This window comes from Euleptes europaea, chromosome 17 (genome assembly GCF_029931775.1).
Source record: "Euleptes europaea isolate rEulEur1 chromosome 17, rEulEur1.hap1, whole genome shotgun sequence".
Taxonomy (NCBI): domain Eukaryota; kingdom Metazoa; phylum Chordata; class Lepidosauria; order Squamata; family Sphaerodactylidae; genus Euleptes; species Euleptes europaea.
The window spans coordinates 16,147,114-16,168,615 of NC_079328.1; the positions used below are offsets into that span (position 1 = coordinate 16,147,114).

Genomic DNA, 21,502 nt, shown 5'->3' on the forward strand with positions numbered 1-21,502 from the left:
GCAGAGGCAAATGGTATGAAGAAATAAATAGGCTCGTGACAAGGATTGTCCAACAGTCATTGCTTGTACAATTCATGACCAGTCTGTCACTTTGTGACTCTTACAGCTCATTCCTGGAAAATGGGCCGAAACCTCTTAGGAGGTGGCGTAACCCTGCCGCCAGCGTAAGTGCGTGTAATCGCGCGATTACACACACTTACGCTGGCGGCGAGGCCAGGCCTGCCGGCGGCAGAGCACCACGGGACAGCTCCTTCCCCTTCCACTGGCACAGCCTCTCCGTGGCACCAGCCACGGCATAGAGAGGCCGCACCGGCGCAAGGGGGCATTCCAGGGGCGGGCCGTGGGGAGGAGCCACCGGCTAGGCAGCTTCCTATACTAGTTCGGCCGAATACGCCAGTGCTGGGAACAGCTGGGAACAGCCTCACTGTTTTCAATGGGGCTTTTAGCCCCGGTAAAACAAAAAAAAAAAGGCGCTAAACATTTTTTTATTGTTTTACAGCATGCGCGAATCGGCTGACTCCGCATGCTGTTGTTTCAGGAATGGGCTGTTAGGCTGGAACAGAGCTGGGAAGGCTACAGAGTTTCTTTTCACTGCCATTCTTGGTCCCAGCATGGTTTGTTTATTTAAGACTTTTGTATCCTGCCTTAACTTCTTAGACTCAAGGTGGCTAAAAAAGCAGCAACAAGTAGGAAAGACACAAAACACCATGGTCCGTTGATAAGAGAAAGATGCCCAACTTAAACCTTCTCAAAAACCCCACCTTGCATGCCTTCCTGAATTCCATGAGTGAAGGAACCCTTCACACCCACTCCAGTAAAGTTTTGTGGTCTGCGGCTGTCAGCACTGGGGTCTTTTTGTTTGCGGTGTCAACCTGACTGGGTTGTCCCCTGCACAGTCTGAACCCAAAAGCCGGCTCTCTCGTCCTTAATTTCCTATTGTGTAATTACGAATACTTTGAGGTGAAAACGTTCAGAATCTTGTGAAGGATAATGAAAGGGCACAGTGTGTAACCTCAGAGTAGGCAAATATGATTCTGGGATTTGTAGAGGATAGCAGAGAATTTCAAATGGGAATTCAGGCAGAAAACATCAAATAAACATAGGTGGCATATATGTGTCACCTTTGACATAATGATCGTTGCAGTATTAAATCATATTCTCTTAACTGCAAGAATTAAAACAAGAGCTTTTTTTTCAGGTTGTGCATTTATGTATGCAAGTGTGTGCTGACCTCTATTCTGCATGGTTTTGTGGCAGAAGAATGTTGAGGTTGGATATGGAAATCCATGCTTGCACCTTTTTAGTTACCACTGCATGCTTGATAGAAACATTAAGAGAATTACTTGTTTCTACATTTTGAAACTCATAATGACAGGCTCTGATCTTTTCAGCCCCAATGAAGAATCTTCTCAGAAGTTCATTCCTTTTGTAGGGGTAAGTAATAAGTTTGTTGGTACAGGTATGGATAGTTTTGCAGGATAATATTGCATTTGGAAATGTACCATCGTAATGGAGATTTGCTGGTATTTTTAAACCGAGACTTTCTGGACAGCCCTGGTTAGTATTTGGATGGGAGACCACCAAGGAATACCAGGGTTGCTGTGCAGAGGAAGGCACTGGCAAACCACCTCTGTTAGTCACTTGCCTTGAAAACCCCAAAAGGGGTCGCCATAAGTCGGCTGCGACTTGAAGGCACTTTACACACACACGCACAACATGGGTTACAGCAGTGGATTACATGCTGCTTAAAACCATGTGCAATTTGACTGCTCTTTTTGGCAGACAACAGGCAGCTGCCACTGCACGAATAAACACACACAAAACACAGTTTAGTATGCCTTTGTTGCCAACTTCATACACAATAGCAGATATTTAGATAGATTCAGTTTCATGTAGGCACTGAAATCCAATGTGGTGCTAATGCAGTTGATAGTAACTGATATAAAAACCATTAATGTTCCTTCTCCCTCATCATTTTTTGCTGGCTGCTGGTCATCCTGGAACATTCCATGCCACTTGCTCTGGTTGGGAAAAGATGTCAGGACATTGTGGCTTATTCACATAGCTCTGCTCAAAGTCAATTGGTGGTCTGAGTGGTTCCCCACAGTCACAGGTTATAACAATTACAGTCTGCAGAAAATCCAGCATTGTTTGTTAGCACATACGGGTTGGCACCAAGAGCTTTTCCTGTTCCTGATCAAAAATCAACCATTGAGCACTGGTTTTTATTTATTTGAAACATTTTTATGTTTTCTGTCCATTGTTCAAAAGTGGCCTGCCGAAAGAGGCTCTTCAACTAAAATAAAATCCAGTCCTCACTTTTTTTTTTGGCTGTCAAGTCACAGTTGAGTTGTGACATCCCCATGCGGTTTTCAAGGCAAGAGATGCTCAGAGGTAGTTTGCCCATTACCTGCCTCTGTACCGTAACCCTAGACTACCTTGGTGGTCTCCCATCCAAATACTAACCAGGGCCAACTCTACTTAGATTCTGAGATCTGACGAGATTGGGCTTGCCTGGGCTATCAAGGTCAAGGCATGGTCCTCACATTAAAGGAGCAAAATTCATGAAGAAAGGAGGAAGTAAAATAGTTGTGTAACAGATTAAAAACAAATGCCATTCCTTCTCTGTGGGGGTGTTCCAGGATCTAGAGGCATCTATCGAAAAAGCCACACTCCGTGCCTTGGACATCCTTACTTCCCTTAATAAAAGCCTTCGGAGCAAGGCTTACGCTTTCTGGCCACGAGTGGCAAGGGGACACATAGAGGCAGAAGGAGTCCAAAAGCATGTGGGTACCAGGCCATGAAGAGCTTTAAGCACTTGCACCTTGAATTCAAGACAGATGTTCCAAAATTGGCCAAATATATGTCCATCTCCAGATATTCAATAAACAAAAAACAAAAAGAAGGGGAAGAAACCCTACCTAAAAAACTAAAAGCTGGGTACCCACAGTTGGGTGGAGAAAGTAAAAAGATATAACCGAGAAATTTTTTATTTTAAGGCACTTATATCAGGATTGAAAACATTAAAAATGATAAAACAAATATAGATGCTTCTAAATAGTTAGAGCAGGGGTTTTGAACATAAGGCCCGGGGCCCGGATTCGGCCCCTTGAGAGCTCTTATCCAACTCCTGAGCCAGCCAAGGCAGCCACCCCACACCTCCACTCTCAGTCTGGGCGGCGAGGCATGGCTTGTCCTGACCAAGAGTCATTTATGTTATATCTGGCCCTCGTAACTATTGAGTTTAACACCCTGATTTAGAGGCTTTTGTGCACAGAGAAAATGACTAAAAATGTGAGAATCTCATAGTGGTCACAATAGCATCAAAGAGCCACTTAATCTATTTGGGCTACGTGGTGATCTCAGTGAGGGCAAACAATGCTACACTGTCCTTGTTCTGAAACAATCTAGCTTGAGCTGTGACCAAATATACATTCCAAGGTGCATTGAGCGTCATAATGTTCATTAAAGCATTCATTCCATTGAGAGAAACAGGCTGTGTGTTTGAATGCACGTTTTAACGCTCTCCTAAATGCAAATTCTGATGACCGTGCCATCCCATTCTCCTTTTGCAGTGCACCTGGAGCACAGTGTAGCAAAGCACGAAGGGCCAACATGGCAACTAAGAAGGTGGGGATATCCCCTCCCCGCGCCTTGAAACCCCCCCCCCACTAAAATGTGGATCACTTTTCAACCCCATCAAAAATATTAGCAAAATATCCTCCCTCCTTTCAATGTGGCTCAGCTCTACTGTTTTTCTAGGAAAGCCGATAGCTCTGTGTAAAATCAATCTTGTTTCTTTTCAGGTGGTAAAAGTTGGAATAGTTGAACAGTCCTCTGCAACATCAGGTAATAACATCTTTCAACAATGCTATAACTCCTTACCAACGTTTGCATCAGAGCCATGCAGTATGGCCAAATGGATCATCTCATTTCATATTATACAATTTTTGGGGCCAGGAAGCAATTTTCCTCCAGGCCAGATTGGCCCAGGATCCTGGAGGATTTTTTTTGGCCATCTTCTGGGCATGGAGTCACTGGGGTGTGTGTGGGCGGAAGGTAGTTGTGAATTTCCTGCATTGAGCAGTGGGTTAGATGACTCTGGTGGCCCCTTCCAACTCTATGATTCTATTCTATGAAATTGCAAATCTCAGTAAATACTGTCACATAAAGGTGCATATCTTATTTACATGTCTATAAATCCATAGAACAAGTTATGAACCATAACCCTTGTCCTATTCCATTTTCAGTGAGATGAGCAGACAATAAACAAAGGTGTGTGTTTTATAACACAACTTGGGGAGACAAACGAATTATAAATCATTATGATACTGAACACAGTAAAACTGCTAGCACAGGTACCATAAAATTTCATTTGTGCTCATTTACACCAAAAAGATTACACAGTGGAAAATATCAAAATTTAAATGGAGTTCTCTTGCTCAAAAATCAAAAGGTTTCCAACTAATTAAATGTTTCCAACTAATTAAAAAATAGGGCTGATGAGCTTCACCATCTCTTAATCTAACCAACTCTGTCTGCTTAAAATTTTTTGTTGGCTTCCAGACTTCATTAGTCTAAGATTTGATATTCAACCTTGTCCCCTTTTTTAACAGGGATTTTAACTGTACTGGGCAAGTGCAGCCAACTGCAGGGCAGGAAGGACAGCCGGTACTTTCCATTGCACATCTTTTATCCATTTATATATTAATTTTGTTAGCCTTCGATTTTTTCTGTTGGAAACGGAAAGGCAGGGTATAAATGAAATTTATTCCTGAGGTGTGTAAGAGACTGGCCAAAGCTTCTCGGGGGTCGCTTTCTGAAAAACCCATGAATGTAGTCGAGACCTCGAAACCATAAATGTGTGAGCTGCAACATTACATGCCTCCCTATTTGTGGTTCTCCCCTAGACCTGTTGTTGAACAAAAAGCAGGACACACAGTGGTGCTTGGAGAGGAACAGCATAGTTATAGGATTGAAATTAGGGATGCCTCTGAATTCTTCCTCATCCCATGTTCTTCCAAGACCATGGAGTTCCGAACTACCTGGCCTTGCTTCAGGCATCAGTCACTCCCCCTCCCCCGGTCCCAATTGTTTCATTGTGTGCTCAGGGTTGTGCCTGCACAGCGTGCTGTCATTTTGTTCCTTCTCTTCCTTTGTGTTTTTCTCTCTTCTGATTTACTGATCCACATGTAGGCTTTAATCAAACGCTGCAAGAAGATCGATCATTAATCCATGGAAAACACGGGGGAATCTGTGTTCTTTTTTCCAACTGGTTCACAGGAGCGTTTCAATACAATCGTACATATGAGTGTGTCCAGATAAAATTTTTTTTGCAGTGTTTTATCATTGTACGCTGTTCAGTAGTGTTGGCTAATGACACACAGCTGAACCGTATCAGATTATGGCAGTGCTTTGATATCAGAAAAGACTCCTGCCCCAGTCTCTTAATTGCCCAGTTAATTTATTATGAGTTAACCATGCAAACAACAGAGGTCACATCCCTCTTAATAAACCTTGGTGCTTGAGTAGAATCCTCACACACTCTGTTGGCACTCTATAGCAGAGTTTCTCAACCTTTTTTTTACCCTTGTGGAACCATTGAAATAATATTCATGTCTCTGGGAACCCTTATATATGATTTACATATGATTAGCCTGTTCATCACTATTTGTGATGGAACCCCTAGTGAGTTCTCTTGGTATCCTAGGGTTCCTGGGAAACCTGGTCAAGAAACGCTGCTCTACAGAGTCCTGGTGAACAAGCAAAGCTGGTATGGCCACCAGTCTTGTGTGACTTCTGTTTGCCTACACCCTCAGTCCTTCAGGTCCATCCCACATTGTAGGATAACCCTATCCTTGCTGCAGGCTTCTTTCACTTTTGGTATCAGGAGTTTGGGGGGGGGGCGTTATTCTCCTTGATCTACTGCTTCTTTCAGGCACCTGGGCTTCCCGTAACCTACTTGCTGTTCATCAGTCAAGACAGGCCACTCAGTATTCAAAACAGGTGCATGGCTTGACCACCTGTTGGTACTTCACCTGGTACCCTGCTAATTTCCTCTTTGCCCTAATTTTGCCCTTGCCTTTTAGAAGACAGTGGGGAGCACTGTGAGACTGGGCAATACTCGCTTGTCATGGTATTCACTCATGACAAGAGGGCACCAAAAGACTGGGCAGCATCCTCCCATCTTGGCATCTTCCCAGTGGGGGGTCATCAAGCGCCAACTGTACCATCAGCGTTTGGGCATCCTGACGTGCAGTCCTAAAGTTCTGTTGGTTCAGGACTGTCAGATGTTGACTATAGGCCAGCTGTTTGCATTCAGTAGTGTACATGACACACATGCTCTTCCAGCTTAACGTAGATCAGTGGTTCCCAAACCTTTTGGGCCACCGCCCCCTTGGTTCCACAAACTCAACCCCAGCGCCCCTTACCCTATCCTATAAAAAGCGTTATTCAAAATAGGGGGTTGCATGACTCACTAAAGAAAATATAATAAAATTTCAAAACAGTAACAATTAATTGCACATCTATTCAAAATCAAATTTGAGTTGCAATTTATTCAACAAAACTGATGAGCTTGATCCAGTGGTATCAGCTCTTCAAAGTCTGAAAAAAAATTCTGATAGTTTCCACCCGATTTGCCAGCATGGTGCCATAGCTTGATCTATTGTAAATTAGTGAACAACACAGTTGAAGGGGCTCACCTCTAGTGCCCCCCTTCTGCCCCCTTGCCTCTTAGTGCCCCCCCCCTAGGTAATCCCACCGCCCTCAGGGTGGTACTGCCCACTTTGGGTACCACTGATGTAGATCATGCAAAGTCACTTTCTCTGGTGTATTCCCCCAAATTCCGATGCTAATCCCCCTGGTCCTGGAATCCCCCAGAAATGGAAACAGACCTATCAGACTCACACCAGACACGGCACCCCAGCACCATTCCATGTTTGGTAACGTTACTATTCTCACTATCAAGGCAGGCCAAAGATGGAAAATAAATAGTCATAGATGGACATCAGATTATTGGGGTGGGGGTGGGGATCAAAATTTACTTAATAAAGGCTGCAAATCAAATGTATTACCCCCTCCTTAGTTGCTTTGATGAGGCTCTAATAGCTCTGAGGTGGGCAGCTGGATCTCTCTACTTCTCCAACCTAGCCAGTACTTCATGCATTTATGGGCATATGAAGGGAGATACCCCAATTGGTCTTGCAGCTTAACTTAGAAAATTTTCTCCACCCTTGGGTGCTTGTAGTCAGTTGATTAAAACCACCTCATAGTCTTCTTTTGGGTCCTGTTGAGGTATTCCACCCATCTCCTCAGACAAGTTCAGTTACAGTTTTTCCAGCTCCTTAGGTATCTCCTGTCTTTTCTCTGACAGGGAATCCTACTTGCTTTTAGCTGCTTTTTCATCCAGCTTTCTGAAGCACTCAACTCAACCTGTTCTTCTCTTTCCCTTCCATTGACTTTCTGCCTTCCAGTTGCCTGCCTTGGATTCTCTTTCTTGCTTTTTTTCTTTCCTTATGTGCCCACTCAGAGAGCTATCCTGGTTTAGTGGTTAAGAGTAGTGTACTCTAATCTGGAGAACCAGGTTCGATTCCCCATTCCTCCACATGAAGCCTGCTGGGTGACCTTGGGCCAGTCACAGTTAAGAACATAAGAAAAGCCCTGCTGGATCAGACCAAGGCCCATCAAGTCCAGCAGTCTGTTCACACAGTGGCCAACCAGGTGCCTCTAGGAAGCCACCAAACAAGACGACTGCAGCAGCACCATCCTGCCTGTGTTCCACAGCACCTAAGATAATAGGCATGCTCCTCTGATCGTGGAGAGAATAGGCATGCATCATGACTAGTATCCATTTTAACTAGTAGCCATGAATACCCCTTTCCTCCATGAACATGTTCACTCCCCTCTTAACATGTCCACTCCCCTCTCTAAGAACTCTCTTAGCCAACGCAGAGGCAGGCAGTGGCAAACCACCTCTGAATGTCTCTTGCCTTGAAAACCCTATAGGGTCACCATAAGTCACTTGACAGCACATGCATACACGTGCCCGCTCAGGAAGATTCCAACCAATCAAGTGCTGACATCTGCCAGAACTTGTGTCTGATTGGTCTTTTTTATCGTCCAACCATATTCCATACTGTTACAACCTTTCTCAAGTTGTCTGTTCTAATGGAAGCCCTATTCTGATCTTGAAAGCCCTTCTAAAGGACCTTATACCTTCCACTTAGCAGCAGTTGCTAGGTTAAACCAACAGACTAAACTGTGCAGATATATTGCATAAAACCATCCTTTTACCATCATAAAACTTCTATATAAATAAAACAAAGATAACAGTAACACCACACTCTGAAATTATGTTTCAAACCATTTTCCTTTTTGACACTGAGCGCTTCTTTCTCCACAGTTCCAATTCCAGAATTGATTTTTAGACATTTTTTTAGCTCTTTACTTGTGGGTTTAATTATTTCAGCACCTCCCTGCCACCTTCCAACACTTCTCAGCAAAGGTTTGTATGTCTTATGAAAACTGGATAATAATCTACAAATAATCTCCAAAAGAAGATTACATTCATATGTGGTGATAATCCCCCAGGGCTGAAGTTTATTGGAAAAAAGTACAAAGGACAATTTTCAAAATATGAGGATTGGTCCTTAATTTGTAACCTGAAATTTATCTCTTAGATTGTGTTGATATCGTAACTACTGATCCCAGAGAACTGCTACTCTGATCATTGCGAAGATGGTATTTGTGTGTTATTGGGAACAGCTAATGTTGCCTGGCAAATTAAGAATGGTTCTTAAAGATGTGGAAATTGTTATTAATAGTCAAACTAACAGCAATTCAAAATTCTAAGGATATTTTAGATGACAAAAACTGGCAACCGTTGGCTGCATTTAAAAATAAATCCTGTTAGAAAAGAATAGTTAAATTCCCTCATTTGTTTTTAACTAGATGTATCATTTGCTCTGTATGATGGTTCTGATTATGTATTGTCACAAAAATGGGAAAAAGTAATAGAATTGAGATTGCATACATTTGAAACCAAGCCAAAATCTGAAAGAAAGCTAAACCAAAGAAAAAGTAGAGATTTTATGGAAGGATGACACAGCAGCAGATAGTATACACATCAGACCTTTCCCTTTATTAAAGCATCTTCCTGAGCCATTCTGTTATCATCTAGCCCTGTTACCATTGTAAAAAGGCTGTCCTGAATAATTCAGTTTTGCATAGTTTGCAGAATGCCAGGAGACTTGGGAGCCTTCCTGACCTCATCAGGCAGGCCATTCCATAGAGTGGGGCCCACAATAGAGAATATACGTGTAATGGCAGTTGCTGATTTTTTTCCACCATTTGCAGGGTGGTACCTGCAGAAGGCCCCACTCAGATGAGCAAAGCTGTCATGGCAGAGCATAGGGGGAGAGGTGTTCCTGCAAATATGAGGATCTAAGGCCAGGAATGTTTTTTTATGGGGTAATTAGTACCTTCAGTTGAACTCACTAACTGATGAGCAGCCAATCTAGTGATTGCAGAATGGGAGTAATATGCATGTTCTGCCTAGCTCCTGCTAATAACCATGCTGCAGCATTCTGCACCAACTGGAATCTCCAAGTTGGCTTTGAGAGGAGATCTATGTAGAGTGCATTATAGTAGACTAGTCTCAGGGTGGCCAGATAGGCCAAGTCATCATCATTATCCTGCCCTCCCCCGGCAAACCGAGCTCAGGGCTGCTAACATCATATAAAACATCATAGTTGCAATTCAATAAAATAAGTACAATCCAATATAAGGTTAATTTAAAAAATTCAGAAATACCATCCTACCCTGATGGCACCAAAAATCTCCACATATAGGGAGAGTGTTATCTCAGGTGTTCGTGCCTCCCTGCCCTTTTATCAACGTCACACAATCCTCTTTGCGGGGGTGGGAGTAAGGATGGGAAAAGTTCAAGAGGAAAAAAATTTTTAAAGGGAAATTTAAGGGAAGGGATCTAGGGAAGGAAAGGAACATGGGGGAGGAGCGAGGGGAAGGGAGGCTGGTTCTGCATATCTTCCCGTTGGTGCCTCAACCATAGGCCTGGCGGAACATCTCTGTCTTACAGGCCCTGTGGAAATGAGTTAAGTCCTGCAGGGTCCAGGTCTCATTTGACAATTCCACCAGGCTGGGGTTAGGGCCAAAAAAGCCCTGGCTCTGGTTGAGGACAGCGGGACAGTTTTTGGACCAGGGATCTCCAATAAGTTTGTATCAGTAGAGCATAATGCTCTCTGAGTGGTATATTGGGAGAGGCGATCCCGCAGATACAATGGTCCCAGACCATTTAGGGCTTTAAAAGTTAATACCAAAACCTTGAACCTGATTCAGTACTCCACCTGGAGCCAGTGCAGCTGACGGAGCACTGGTTGGATGTGGGCTCAAACTGGGGTCCCTGTCATGACCCTTGCTGCTGCATTCTGGACCAGCTGGAGTTACCAGTTCTGATAGGGGGTCATCTTCTGGGCTAAACAGAGTTGGAAGAAAGCGTTCTTTGCAGCTTTCTAATGTTCTTTGCAACTTTCTAATGTTGGATCAAGAAGAACCCCGAAGTTTTTAACTGAGTCAGCAAGAATCAGCTGAACCCTGTTGAAGTTGAGATGTACAATATTAAAGCTTCCTTTTGCCTTTCATCCTAACCCTTGGCCTATTTGGGCACATTAGCCTTGCCTTCTCCTCTGCCTCTCCTCCCATGAGGTACCTCTGCCATGTCTGCCTCCCTTCAGTCCGGCTTACGTCATTGTTGCCATAATTTGCTGCTTAAAATTACCTTGTTTTCATTTCATGTAGACTTTGCAGCTACTGGCATGCTAGAATCCCCAAAAAATATTTAATTATTTGACTTGGAAGAAAACTAACAATAGTAGTAATTTTTACTTTGAAATTCTGTGATACTTTCCATTTCAGCTAGTTTGTCACGTTCCAGCTCCCACACAATTATAGTTGTGGGCTGAGCACAAAACGGAGTGTGTGTGCGCACGCATGCATTGCACAGACTGGGCTTTTAAAAATAAAATACCAAGGGGCCACTCCTTTAATAAACTTAACAGCAGCCGGGAGTTCTCCTGAAATGTATCACTGCCTGCTACCTTTTGCAGAAACCAATCCTCAGTGTGCGAGAGGAATTCATTGTTCTTTATACTGAGCAAGAAGCGTGGTCTTTTGGTGAGGCTAGCTATTCTTATACGGACATCCTTCCATGGTGTGCAACTGGGGATTTTGAGGCCCGCCTACTTGGCAGGCAACTGGTGTTCTGCAGACCAACTACTTGAATCATTCTCTTTAAGGTGACTCGGACGATGCAGCTCCTTGTAGTTCACGTGTCATTTCCTCTACCCCGCCTTCTGTGTCTCCTGCTGTGAAGGACTCTTCCCCCACCCCACCTTCTTCACCGTCTGTCACGGGCAGCTTTTCTTCCTCCAGGTAAAGCAGTTTCTGCCTTTCCTCTGGCTCGTGTTACCAAATGCAAAGTATGAATGGGCTTGCATTATGTGGTCCCCCCCCCACCCGATTGCTCCATCTGTCCTTGCCAGTTGCCTGCATTCTCTGTCAACACCAACTTTTCTTTATCTTGTCTAGGTCTGACTCAATAAAGGAAGCCACAGCCTTCAATTTGCAAGATCTGAGCAAGGCTCAGGACATTTTGGAGGACTTTCATTCATAGGGTCGCCATGAGTCGGAAGCGACTTGACGGCACTTAACACACACACAGGTCACTCAGGCTGTTTTTAGAAGTTACATTTAGTGAGGTTTCCTGAGAGAACCTTCTCACCTGCTTCTCTCCTGTTTTCGGTGCTGTCTGGAGCATTGTTTCATTTTTTTGCAGCCCAAACAGACATTAACTCAGTTTTCTCTGAAGTGGCTGTGAAGTACACCGAGAAAACCCTTATGCCGTATTATAGAAATTACCATTATCAATTCAGTTTGAAAACCCTGAAGATTATGCCAAGCACAGAAAGAAAAGGAACTTTGCTTAGAGCACTGTGTTTGAAAGGGCTTTTGAATGGTCTGTCCCTGGAGATTACTGATCAGTTCCTTTGGGAAGGTTAAATATTAGGAAATATGTGAGCTAAGAAACACTTCTGAAGTGGCTGTGAAGTACACCAAGAAAACCCTTATGCCATATTATAGAAATTACCATTATCAATTCAGTTTGAAAACCCTGAAGATTATGCCAAGCACAGAAAGAAAAGGAACTTTGCTTAGAGCACTGTGTTTGAAAGGGCTTTTGAATGGTCTGTCCCTGGAGATTACTGATCAGTTCCTTTGGGAAGGTTAAATATTAGGAAATGGTGAGCTAAGAAACACTTCTGTTTAACATGATTATAAAGGGGGAAATTGGAAGCCATTATTTGGGGATGCTTCAGGAATAGAATGACAGTGAAATTTCTGTTGGCTGGTCGCACAGGTTTTAAAAAGTAATTACTAAGTTGGGGTGTGGGGTTTTGAGAGGAAGGAACCTCTCTACCTTATGTTACAGCCAGTTTGTCCAGGAGCAGGTGCTCTACTCCTGGACTTACCTGGGTGTGGGTGTGTGGAGGGGGGAAGAGATTGGGCCACATCGGAAGCTGCTGCTACTCTGAGATTTCAGTCCCAGCATACCTCTGATCCTAGTGGCCATGAAAGCTCCAGTGGACAGCAGTGGGGGAGGGGGAATGGTGTGGCTCAGCGGGTCAGCCATTCTGAGAGGGGGGCCTTGGCACAGCAGCGCATCAGTCCCTTTTGGCCTTGACCAGCCAGCTGGCCCAGCATGGAGCAGGGTGGGGAAGGAGGAGGAACAACCAAACCATTCTCCAACCTGGAGCAGGATCACACCCCTTTTGAAGCCCCACAAGGCGATATCTAGGCAGGTCATAAATGTCGCTTAAAGGTGGTCGGTCGGGGGAGAAGACTATTTATCTGCTAGATGGTATAAGGCAGTGATTATAAGAACATAAGAAAAGCCATGCTGGATCAAACCAAGGTCCATGAAGTCCAGCAGTCTGTTCACACAGCGGCCAACCAGGTGCCTCTAGGAAGCCCACAGACAAGACGACTGCAGCAGCATTATCCTGCCTATGTTCCAAAACATCTACGCTCCTCTGATCCTGAAGAGAATACGTATCCATGACTAGTATCCATTTGTATTAGTAGCCATGAATAGCCCTCTCCTCCATGAACATGTCCACTCTCCTCTTAAAGCCTTCCAAATTGGCAGCCATCACCACATCCTGGGGCAGGGAATTCCACAATTTAACTATGTTCAAGGGCTATGATCAAGGGTTGGAACACCCTTTCTAAATCCTGCTGACCCAGGATGGAGGATAGATTCTGCCTCTACTCAGTTCCAAGGCTTAGAATGAAGAAAGGCTGCGTATACCTTTCCTACCATTGACAGCAAACCTATGGGCCAGTAGTTCACAGGGTCAGTCTTGGCCTCCTTTTCATATATAGGAACTATTATTGCATATTTGAGGGAATTGTTCCCGAGACATTGATTTGAGTAAAAAGCAGCCGGCTGCTTATCCACCACAGCACTTTCAAAAGATCAATCAGTATTAAATCTGGCCCCCTGTGCCTTTCCGATTCACTTTGCGTAATTAAAAAGGCTACTGTCTCCAATAGAATTTGGGTTCATAAGTCAATTTCAGAGGGTTCTAATAGATCACTGTCTAGATCCATTCGACGGGCCTTACCAAAAATAGTAGAGAAATATTATTCCCAGATCCTAGGACCAATCCATAATGGCATAATAGATGTCACAGAAATACTGTTATTATCCAAATTCCAAAATGTCTTCATCTCACTATTATTAATAACAGAAATAAGACGTTTCTACCCCTTACATAGGGCATACCGCTTCTTGCACTTTATCAAAAGTGTGTTTCAATGAGATGACGTCTGATAGGTGAGCATGTCAGTTAGTACGTTTATAAATGTTTACCCCTTATCTTTCTAATATAATCGCTATGCTCATCAACAAACCAAATATTTTGCCTTGCGGGCCTAGTTCTTATTATCATATTGACTTAAAGAACTTCACTATATTAAATAACATTTCTGTTAGACCTGGAGTGTCCTTTTGACTTAAAAATTTCATAAGCAGGAGTTTAGCTTATAGTATAAATATTGTTTTAATTTCTTTCCAAGATTTAGGAATTCTCTGTAAAAGAGAGTGACAGGTTGTTGTAACTTTATCTAAACAGTTTTGATAGGATTCAGAGCTCAGTCCATCTGGACCAGGAACTGTATTGGATTTTACATTCCTAATAGCAGCTACCAACTCATCTGGGCTGAAGGGCATGCTAAAAATTCGACATCTTGCTGAGTTACCTTTGGTGTATTGATCTTTTAAAGAAAGTCCAAAGTACTTGTTTTACCAAATTGCACAATTGTGTATAATTTCTCATAAAATTCTTTAAATTGGTCAATTATATTTATATTCTTAGGTAAGACAAATCTTTCCCCTCTCATGCTGGAGAGCCAGTGTGGTGTAGTGGTTAAGAGCGGTGATTTGGAGCGGTGGACTCTAATCTGGAGAACTGGGTTTGATTACCCACTCTTCCACATGAGCGACGGACGCTAATCTGGTAAACTGGGTTGGATTCCCTAGTCCTACACATAAGGCCAGCTGGGTAACCTTAGGCTAGTCACAGCTCTCTCAGCCCCAGCTACCTCGCAGGGTGTATCTTGTGGGGAGGGGAAGGGAAGATGATTGTAAGCCAGTTTGATTCTCCCTTAAATGGTAGAGAAAGTCAGCATATAAAAACCAACTCTTCTTCTTCACTGCTGATATGGTCTGCGCTCCTGATGATGCCCTGGTTAGCCTCTGGAAAGGAAATGAACCAGACAATTGATACGATTGACCCTAGGTGCCCTCTCATTCTTCTGTCAATATGTACTCTCAGTCACATTTACTCTTCAGGGTGAAGGGGGGATAATGACAACAGCGTGAATAATTTCTCTGCACTTTCACAGTTCAATCATTATTTTGTGTGACTTGTTTTACTTACTTGATTGATTCATTGCCTGGTTGAATAAACTTCTTTTCAGATTGCATTTGAAAAGTGGCAAAAGCACTTAAGCCGGAGCTCACAATTGCACTAATACTGTAGTTCGAGGAACTCTGCCCTGTATGCAGTGAGCCTTCCATTTACAGGAGTTCTGTTTTGTTCACAGAACTCCATAAACTTGAGGAAAGGACTCCACTGAAGTTTTGGTGGATTCATGCCACAGTGTATTAGCTACCAAGGGGTAGTTCTTCTCAACCTTATAGTTGGAAGGTGCTGATTGGAAGTCAGGCACAAAAGGGGTTTCCTTATTGTTGTCATCCTTACAGTTGTGGAGCAGAAATTCCCTGGGGCCTTTGAGAAATTGCAGGAGAGAGTAAATCATACCCCCCCCCCACACACACACCATCTAGGAAGAAAGGTTTCTAGGAGAAAACTCAGACATATAAAATGGTTCCGATCCCCCCCCCCATCTAACTGCTCATGCTACTTTTTGAATATTGCTCTCATGGAGTTGAACATGCTGAGATCTTTTGGAAACAGACACGTTTGTCTCAAGTTATGTTTTGACATTGGGTAATAACATGAAGTCATTGTGGCAACCAAGGGATTTGAGAGGTAAATCTTAGTGGATCAGCATTCTTTCTTGAATTCATGCTTTATTTTTGCATCTGAGGTTCCTGCACTTGTCACAGTTTATAGACACAAATCTTTCCTTCCATTCTTTTAGCCAGAGCTTTGGTATGGAGTTGATGGGACTACAGGTGGATTACTGGATTGCAACTCATCCCGTGGAGAAGAAAAGAGACGTAGAGAAAAAAGATCCCTCTACTGCTAAGAACACACTGAAATGCACTTTCCGGTCTCTCCAGGTCAGCCGGCTCCCTGCAAGTGGGGAAGCTGCTTCCATGCCAGCTATGTCAATGACAGTTGTCACAAAGGAAAAGAACAAAAAAGGTGTGAGAAAAGATCTTCATACTGACCAGATTTTCTTCCACTGTCACTAGATACCAAGAACTGAAGGAAGGGATATCATTGTTTGAGGACTGACTTTATGTGAGATGCTTTTAATCACATCACAGTGGCCAGCTAATTTTGGCATGTCCAAGCTGGCCAAGTTGTGCTGTGTGCTATCTTTACAGATCAAAGCAGCCATAATGTCAACTTGACTCTTTCCCATAGGCTACATTTGAGTCCAGTAGCACCTAACAGACCCAACAACTTTTTCAGGGTATTAGCTTTCAAGAGTCAAAGCTCCCTTCTCTCTTAAAAACGTATACCCCCAAAACCTTATTGGTCTCTAAGGTGCTACTGGGCTCGAATCTGGCTGTTCTACTTCAGATCCACATGGTGCAGTGGTTAAGAGCGGTGGTTTGGAGCTGTGGAGTCTGATCTGGAGAACCAGGTTTGATTCCCCACTCTTCCACATGAGCGGCGGAGGCTGATCTGGTGAACAGGATTTGTTTCCCCACTCCTACACACGAAGCCAGCTGGGGTGACCTTGGGCAAGTCACACTCTCTCAGCCCCACCTCCCTCACAGGGGAGGGGAAGGGGAGGGGAAGGTGATTGTAAGCTGGTTTGAGTCTCCCTTAAATGGCAGAGAAAGTTGGCATATAAAAACCAACTCTTCTTCTACCTCCCTGAAATTCTCCCATGGGGTGTTTCTATCCAACTTCCCACAATTTTGAAAATGGGTTTGACTGCTTTTTTCTGTGATGAAAGCGGAACTGTAGGATATGTCTTTGGATTGGCATTCCTCCTTAGAAGCTACTGGCCTGTCTTGACCAGTTCATCGACGGAAGCCTTGACTGCCTTTATAATCTTGAGTAACTGGAGATAGGTTTTGAAGAAACGATTTAATGATTCAGCAATAAGAAAAGAACAAACAATCTATCAACTGGTACCCAACCTCTGGTTAACATGTTACACAAAGGAGGCAAATTTGCTACTCTTGATATATGGAGAAGTGTTGCACAAAAGAGAGAAAAAGCAACAGAGTCTCCATTTATTTTGTATTAGAAGGTGTTTATTTGTAAGATTTGTATTACAAATGTAAAAATTTCCCTTTGATCTGCAACCATATTATTGAATGGACAGTCATGTACATACAAATATAATTATGAATATATTATTGTGAGTGTTGGAAATAATTTTATACCAGAGGTTGGGTACCTGTTGATATATTGTTAGTTTTGCACATTTAGTACCTGACTCCCCCCCATAATTTTTATTCAGCATAAGAAAAGAACAAGCAAGCAAAACCAAGCCGTTCTTAATGATATATTTTTAATGATATATGCTCTTACAAAATATTCTTTCAAGCTTGAAAGTACAGGTGGTAGATTGCTATTTGTACATGGTGGAGCCTTGTCACACTCCATTCTGCCCTGGTTTGCAGCTTCTAAGTGCCGATTTGTTTCTGAAGTAGAGTCAAGTCAAGTTTTATTTCGATACAATATCAACTGTAGGTAAAAATCAAAGTTAGGTTAAAATAATAAAAGTTGATGATTCTGGAAGAATCATTTGAAGAGGAGGAGGAAAGATCTTCTACTGGGAAACGTTTTCAGTTAGCCGTTTACGAATCCCACTAGACCGGAGGCAGATTTTGGCTACTTGAATGGTTATCTCCCGAGAGGAGTCTGCTAAGAGAAGGGAAACTTTAGCTTCTTCCGTCCTCCCAGGAAAGGATGACAATATGGGGAGAATGTACTGTGATCTTATGTCGTAGAAGGGACATTGCAGCAGAACATGTTCTATTGTTTCCACTTTCTCTGGCGTGGGGCTGGGCCCGCAGTTTTATCTGAAGTAGAGTTACTAAATAGGGCGCCCTATAGGACTAGACCAACTAGAAGAGTTATTAGTGTTGCGTTTTTCAGGGGCATCTGTTGGGGCAAACACAACACTGAAGCTCTAAGCTTCATTTGCCTTTAGCTCATACCTCAACATCTGCAGCAGAAATAAGAACCCATTTTGTCACATGTAGGCCAAAGACAATATTTTGTTGCATTAGTATCAGAGTGCTCTGGGGCATTCTGATCCTCCCTCACAGAAGAATTGCTGTGATGTTTTGAAACTTTTGCCTGGTTTCTTCTAGTTATGTTTCTGCCTAAGAAAACAAAAGACAAGGAATTTGATGCTAAGAGCCAATGTATTGACGGGATCAGTCGGTTGATTTGCACAGCAAAGCATCAGCAAACTATGTTACGGGGTAAGTGTTTTACCTAGTTGATCATTGCACACACATTTTATATGGGAGACATGTACAGCCCAGCATAACAACTTGTAGACAATCTAACCAGATTTTTGTATAATTGGAAATATACTATAAAACCTGCATACATGCCTGGTCTGATATATAATTGTCTGTATATGTTTATATATCTGTAAATATGTGTGTTATATTTTACATGAGTATCAATTGACCACTGAGGAAGGCCAAACAGGCCGAAACGCGTGTGGCATGTGGTTACAGTATATCAACTCAGGATATGCCATTGTGCTGTTTTAATATTTTAAAATAATTTTTATCCTGACATAGTGCCTTAAATAAATTATATTTTCTTTATTTATTTTATTTATCCCACCCAAGCTCGGGTACCCAGCTTTCTGTTGGGTCTCATTCCCCTTCTCTTTTTTCCTTGTGTTCATGAAACAGTTCTCGAACTGTTCTCTTTTAACAAGTCTTCCTTGCTTCTTGCTCAGGTTTGTGACTGGTGCCTTTTGGAGTCACGGGATAGTCTAAAAGGGACTGGTGCCTTTTGGAGTCACGGGATAGTCTAACCAGCAGTTCATGGATTCTTGACAAAATAGCCTCCATTTTGAGGAGAGAGGGTAGTCACTTGCCATCCTATCTGAATATTATTAACCAGTCAGTCTGCTATGACAGTTAACTTGGGGTCAGATCACTGCAGAAGTAGTTCTTGAGGATGGTTTTGAGGACTGGTGCTGTGTTCTTCCTCTTGCTTTGACATTAGATACACAATCTGATCATTCTTGATTTTACTCCAGGAAGCTTCAACCCCTCCTCTCAGCAGAGGGTCAGCATCAGTCCAATTCTGCAGCACCTACAAGTTCTTAGGATAAATCTTGGCTATCAATATACCTAATTCTGGAGTATTGGAGTATCAAAATACCTAATTCTGAACATGGCCCCAGAATGTGGATCAAAAAATCTGCAGAATGGAACCATGATGTTTGCAGAAAAAAATCTGAAAATGCAAAAAAGGGGTGAAAAGGGGTAAAAGCCCCCAAAGCTCAATGCACTGTGTGGGGATGCTTTAAATTTATACAGGTCCTTGGGACCTGATGAATTGCATCCTAGGGTGTTGAAGGCTTTGTTGGATTTCACCTCGGAACCTCTGTCTTTAATTTTTGAAAAATCTTGGAGGACAGAGGTGGTACTGGGGGACTGGGAAAAGGCTAACATTGTACCTATTTTTAAGAAAGGGAAAAAAGATGATCCAGGAAGTTATCATCCAGTAAGTTTGACATTGATTCCAGGAAAGATTTTTATAACAGATTATTAAGGGGTCTGTTTGTGAACATTTGGAGAGACACAGTGCAATTGTTCAGTCTCAGCACAGCTTTCTTAGGAATACGTTGTGCCAGGCCAATCTGTTCTCCTTTTTTGATAGAGTTACTAGTTTGGTGGAGTAGGGGAAGTCTGTGGATGTGGTCTATTTGGATTTTAGTAAAGCTCTTGACATGGTGCCCCATGAAGTTCTTGTTGAGAAGTTGGTGAGATGTGGACTAAACTCCATTACTGTTAGTAAATTGTTGGTACATTGTACCCAAAGGGTGATAGTTTGTGGTTGCCCATCAGCCTGGAGAGAGGTGACAAGGGCTGCCTTAGGGTTCGGTTTTGGGCCCAGTGCTGTATAGCATCTGTATAAATGACACAGATGAGGGAGTTCAGAATGTGGTCATCAAGTTTGTGGATGATACTAAACTGGATGGGGTAGTTCATACTTTGGAAGATAGAAATAGAATACAGCTGGACTTGAATAGGATGGAGGATTGGGCCCAAGCAAATACAATTAAGTTAAATAGGGACAAGTGTAAAGTGTTACACTTGGGTAATAAAAATCCGCTGTACAAACATCTGTTGGAGTGTCTTGATGGCTTATGTAGCCCGTTTGGTTTTTATGGACAGGGGTCTCTTAGGAATGTTGCTTGTTAAGGTTCTGCAGGCAGTTTTAATAGTTTGATGCTGTAAACTTTTGTAATGTATGTTTTTTTTTTAATCTGTTATCCACCTTGGGGCCCAGTTGCCTGGAAGAAATGTGGTATTATAAATGTTCTAAATAAATACATTCTGAGAAGAATCAGAAAAAAACAGAGGTATTGGTTGAAAATATAAAAACCAGTCGCTGATCCCATGTCAAAATGGAACACACCAGGTGCATCAAGCAGTTGATGTAATCCTAACATCATGTTTCCTTTCCATGTGTGATAGCTATTGCTCTCTGTCATTTGGGACACACACTTGGGTGTCACCTGTACCAAATAATCTCTTTGACACTTGTTGCAAGTGGCAAGTCACACCACCAGTGGGATGCAGTGGGTTAAGAGCAGTTTGGAGTGGTGGAGTCTGATCTGGAGAACCGGGTTTGATTCCCCGGTTCCCCCACTCCTCCACATGAGTGGTGGATGCTAATCTGGTGAACTGGATTTGTTTCCCCACCGCTACACATGAAGCCAGCTGGGTGACCTTGGGCTAGTCACACTCTCAGTCCCACCTACCTCACAGGGAGTCTGTTTTGGGGAAGGGAAGGAGATTGTAAGCTGGTTTGATTCGTCGGCATATGAAAACCAACTCGTCGTCTTCTTCTATCTTTGTAAAACGTATACAAGCTTTTGGAGGGAGAGAAATTGCCTTGGAAGAAGCTGCTTCACCACAAAATCATAAGCCATAATCCGTTCCTACTGGAATTTTACCTTAACCACCCCTTTTATTTGTCTCTTGTTGCAGTCTGGATTGACGGAGTGGAGTGGAACGATGTGAAGTTCTTCCAGCTAGCAGCACAGTGGTCTTCTCACGTCAAGCACTTCCCGATCTGCATTTTTGGGCATTCCAAATTTTAACGTGGCTGCGTTCATAGGACAGTTTTGCCAGCAACACAACATATGAGTGCCAACTGTTTGTGCTCGCCTGCAATTCCTTACAGATGTCTTTGGATCACTGCTCGGTTACTTTCCTGCTTGTTCTTCAGTTGGCCGTAAGGGGAGGTAGCACTTTCGACAGCCGCCATTCCGCCGTATGTTTAGAAATCCCAACTAAAACCCCTAAAAGATCATCCTATGGATTTTGCACATAACCAGTTTTTCAGTACAACTTTTGACCACTGAATGTGAAATACCATTTGTAATGCTTTTTAAACATTACATTGCCAAAAAGTAGTTCCAGGCAAAAGTAGCTGGTGTCCAGCTTTCTATTCAGGTTTCTTTCACAGTGGCATCCATATCCATGCGCCAAAGCACAGAC

At 43.0% G+C, this 21,502-nt stretch overlaps 1 protein-coding gene across 1 annotated transcript in view; it reads left to right on the forward strand.

Moving 5' to 3' along the window:
• PACS2 (phosphofurin acidic cluster sorting protein 2) overlaps positions 1-21,136 on the forward strand; it is a 90,602-nt gene extending 69,466 nt beyond the window's left edge. Inside the window, exons 18-23 of the mRNA XM_056862900.1 lie at positions 1,392-1,434; positions 3,807-3,849; positions 11,316-11,451; positions 15,748-15,974; positions 18,113-18,226; positions 20,990-21,136. Of these exons, the coding sequence (XP_056718878.1) occupies positions 1,392-1,434; positions 3,807-3,849; positions 11,316-11,451; positions 15,748-15,974; positions 18,113-18,226; positions 20,990-21,102 (676 nt within the window). The 3' untranslated portion in view covers positions 21,103-21,136. The remainder of the gene's footprint in view (positions 1-1,391; positions 1,435-3,806; positions 3,850-11,315; positions 11,452-15,747; positions 15,975-18,112; positions 18,227-20,989) is intronic.
• Positions 21,137-21,502: the final 366 nt, after the last annotated feature.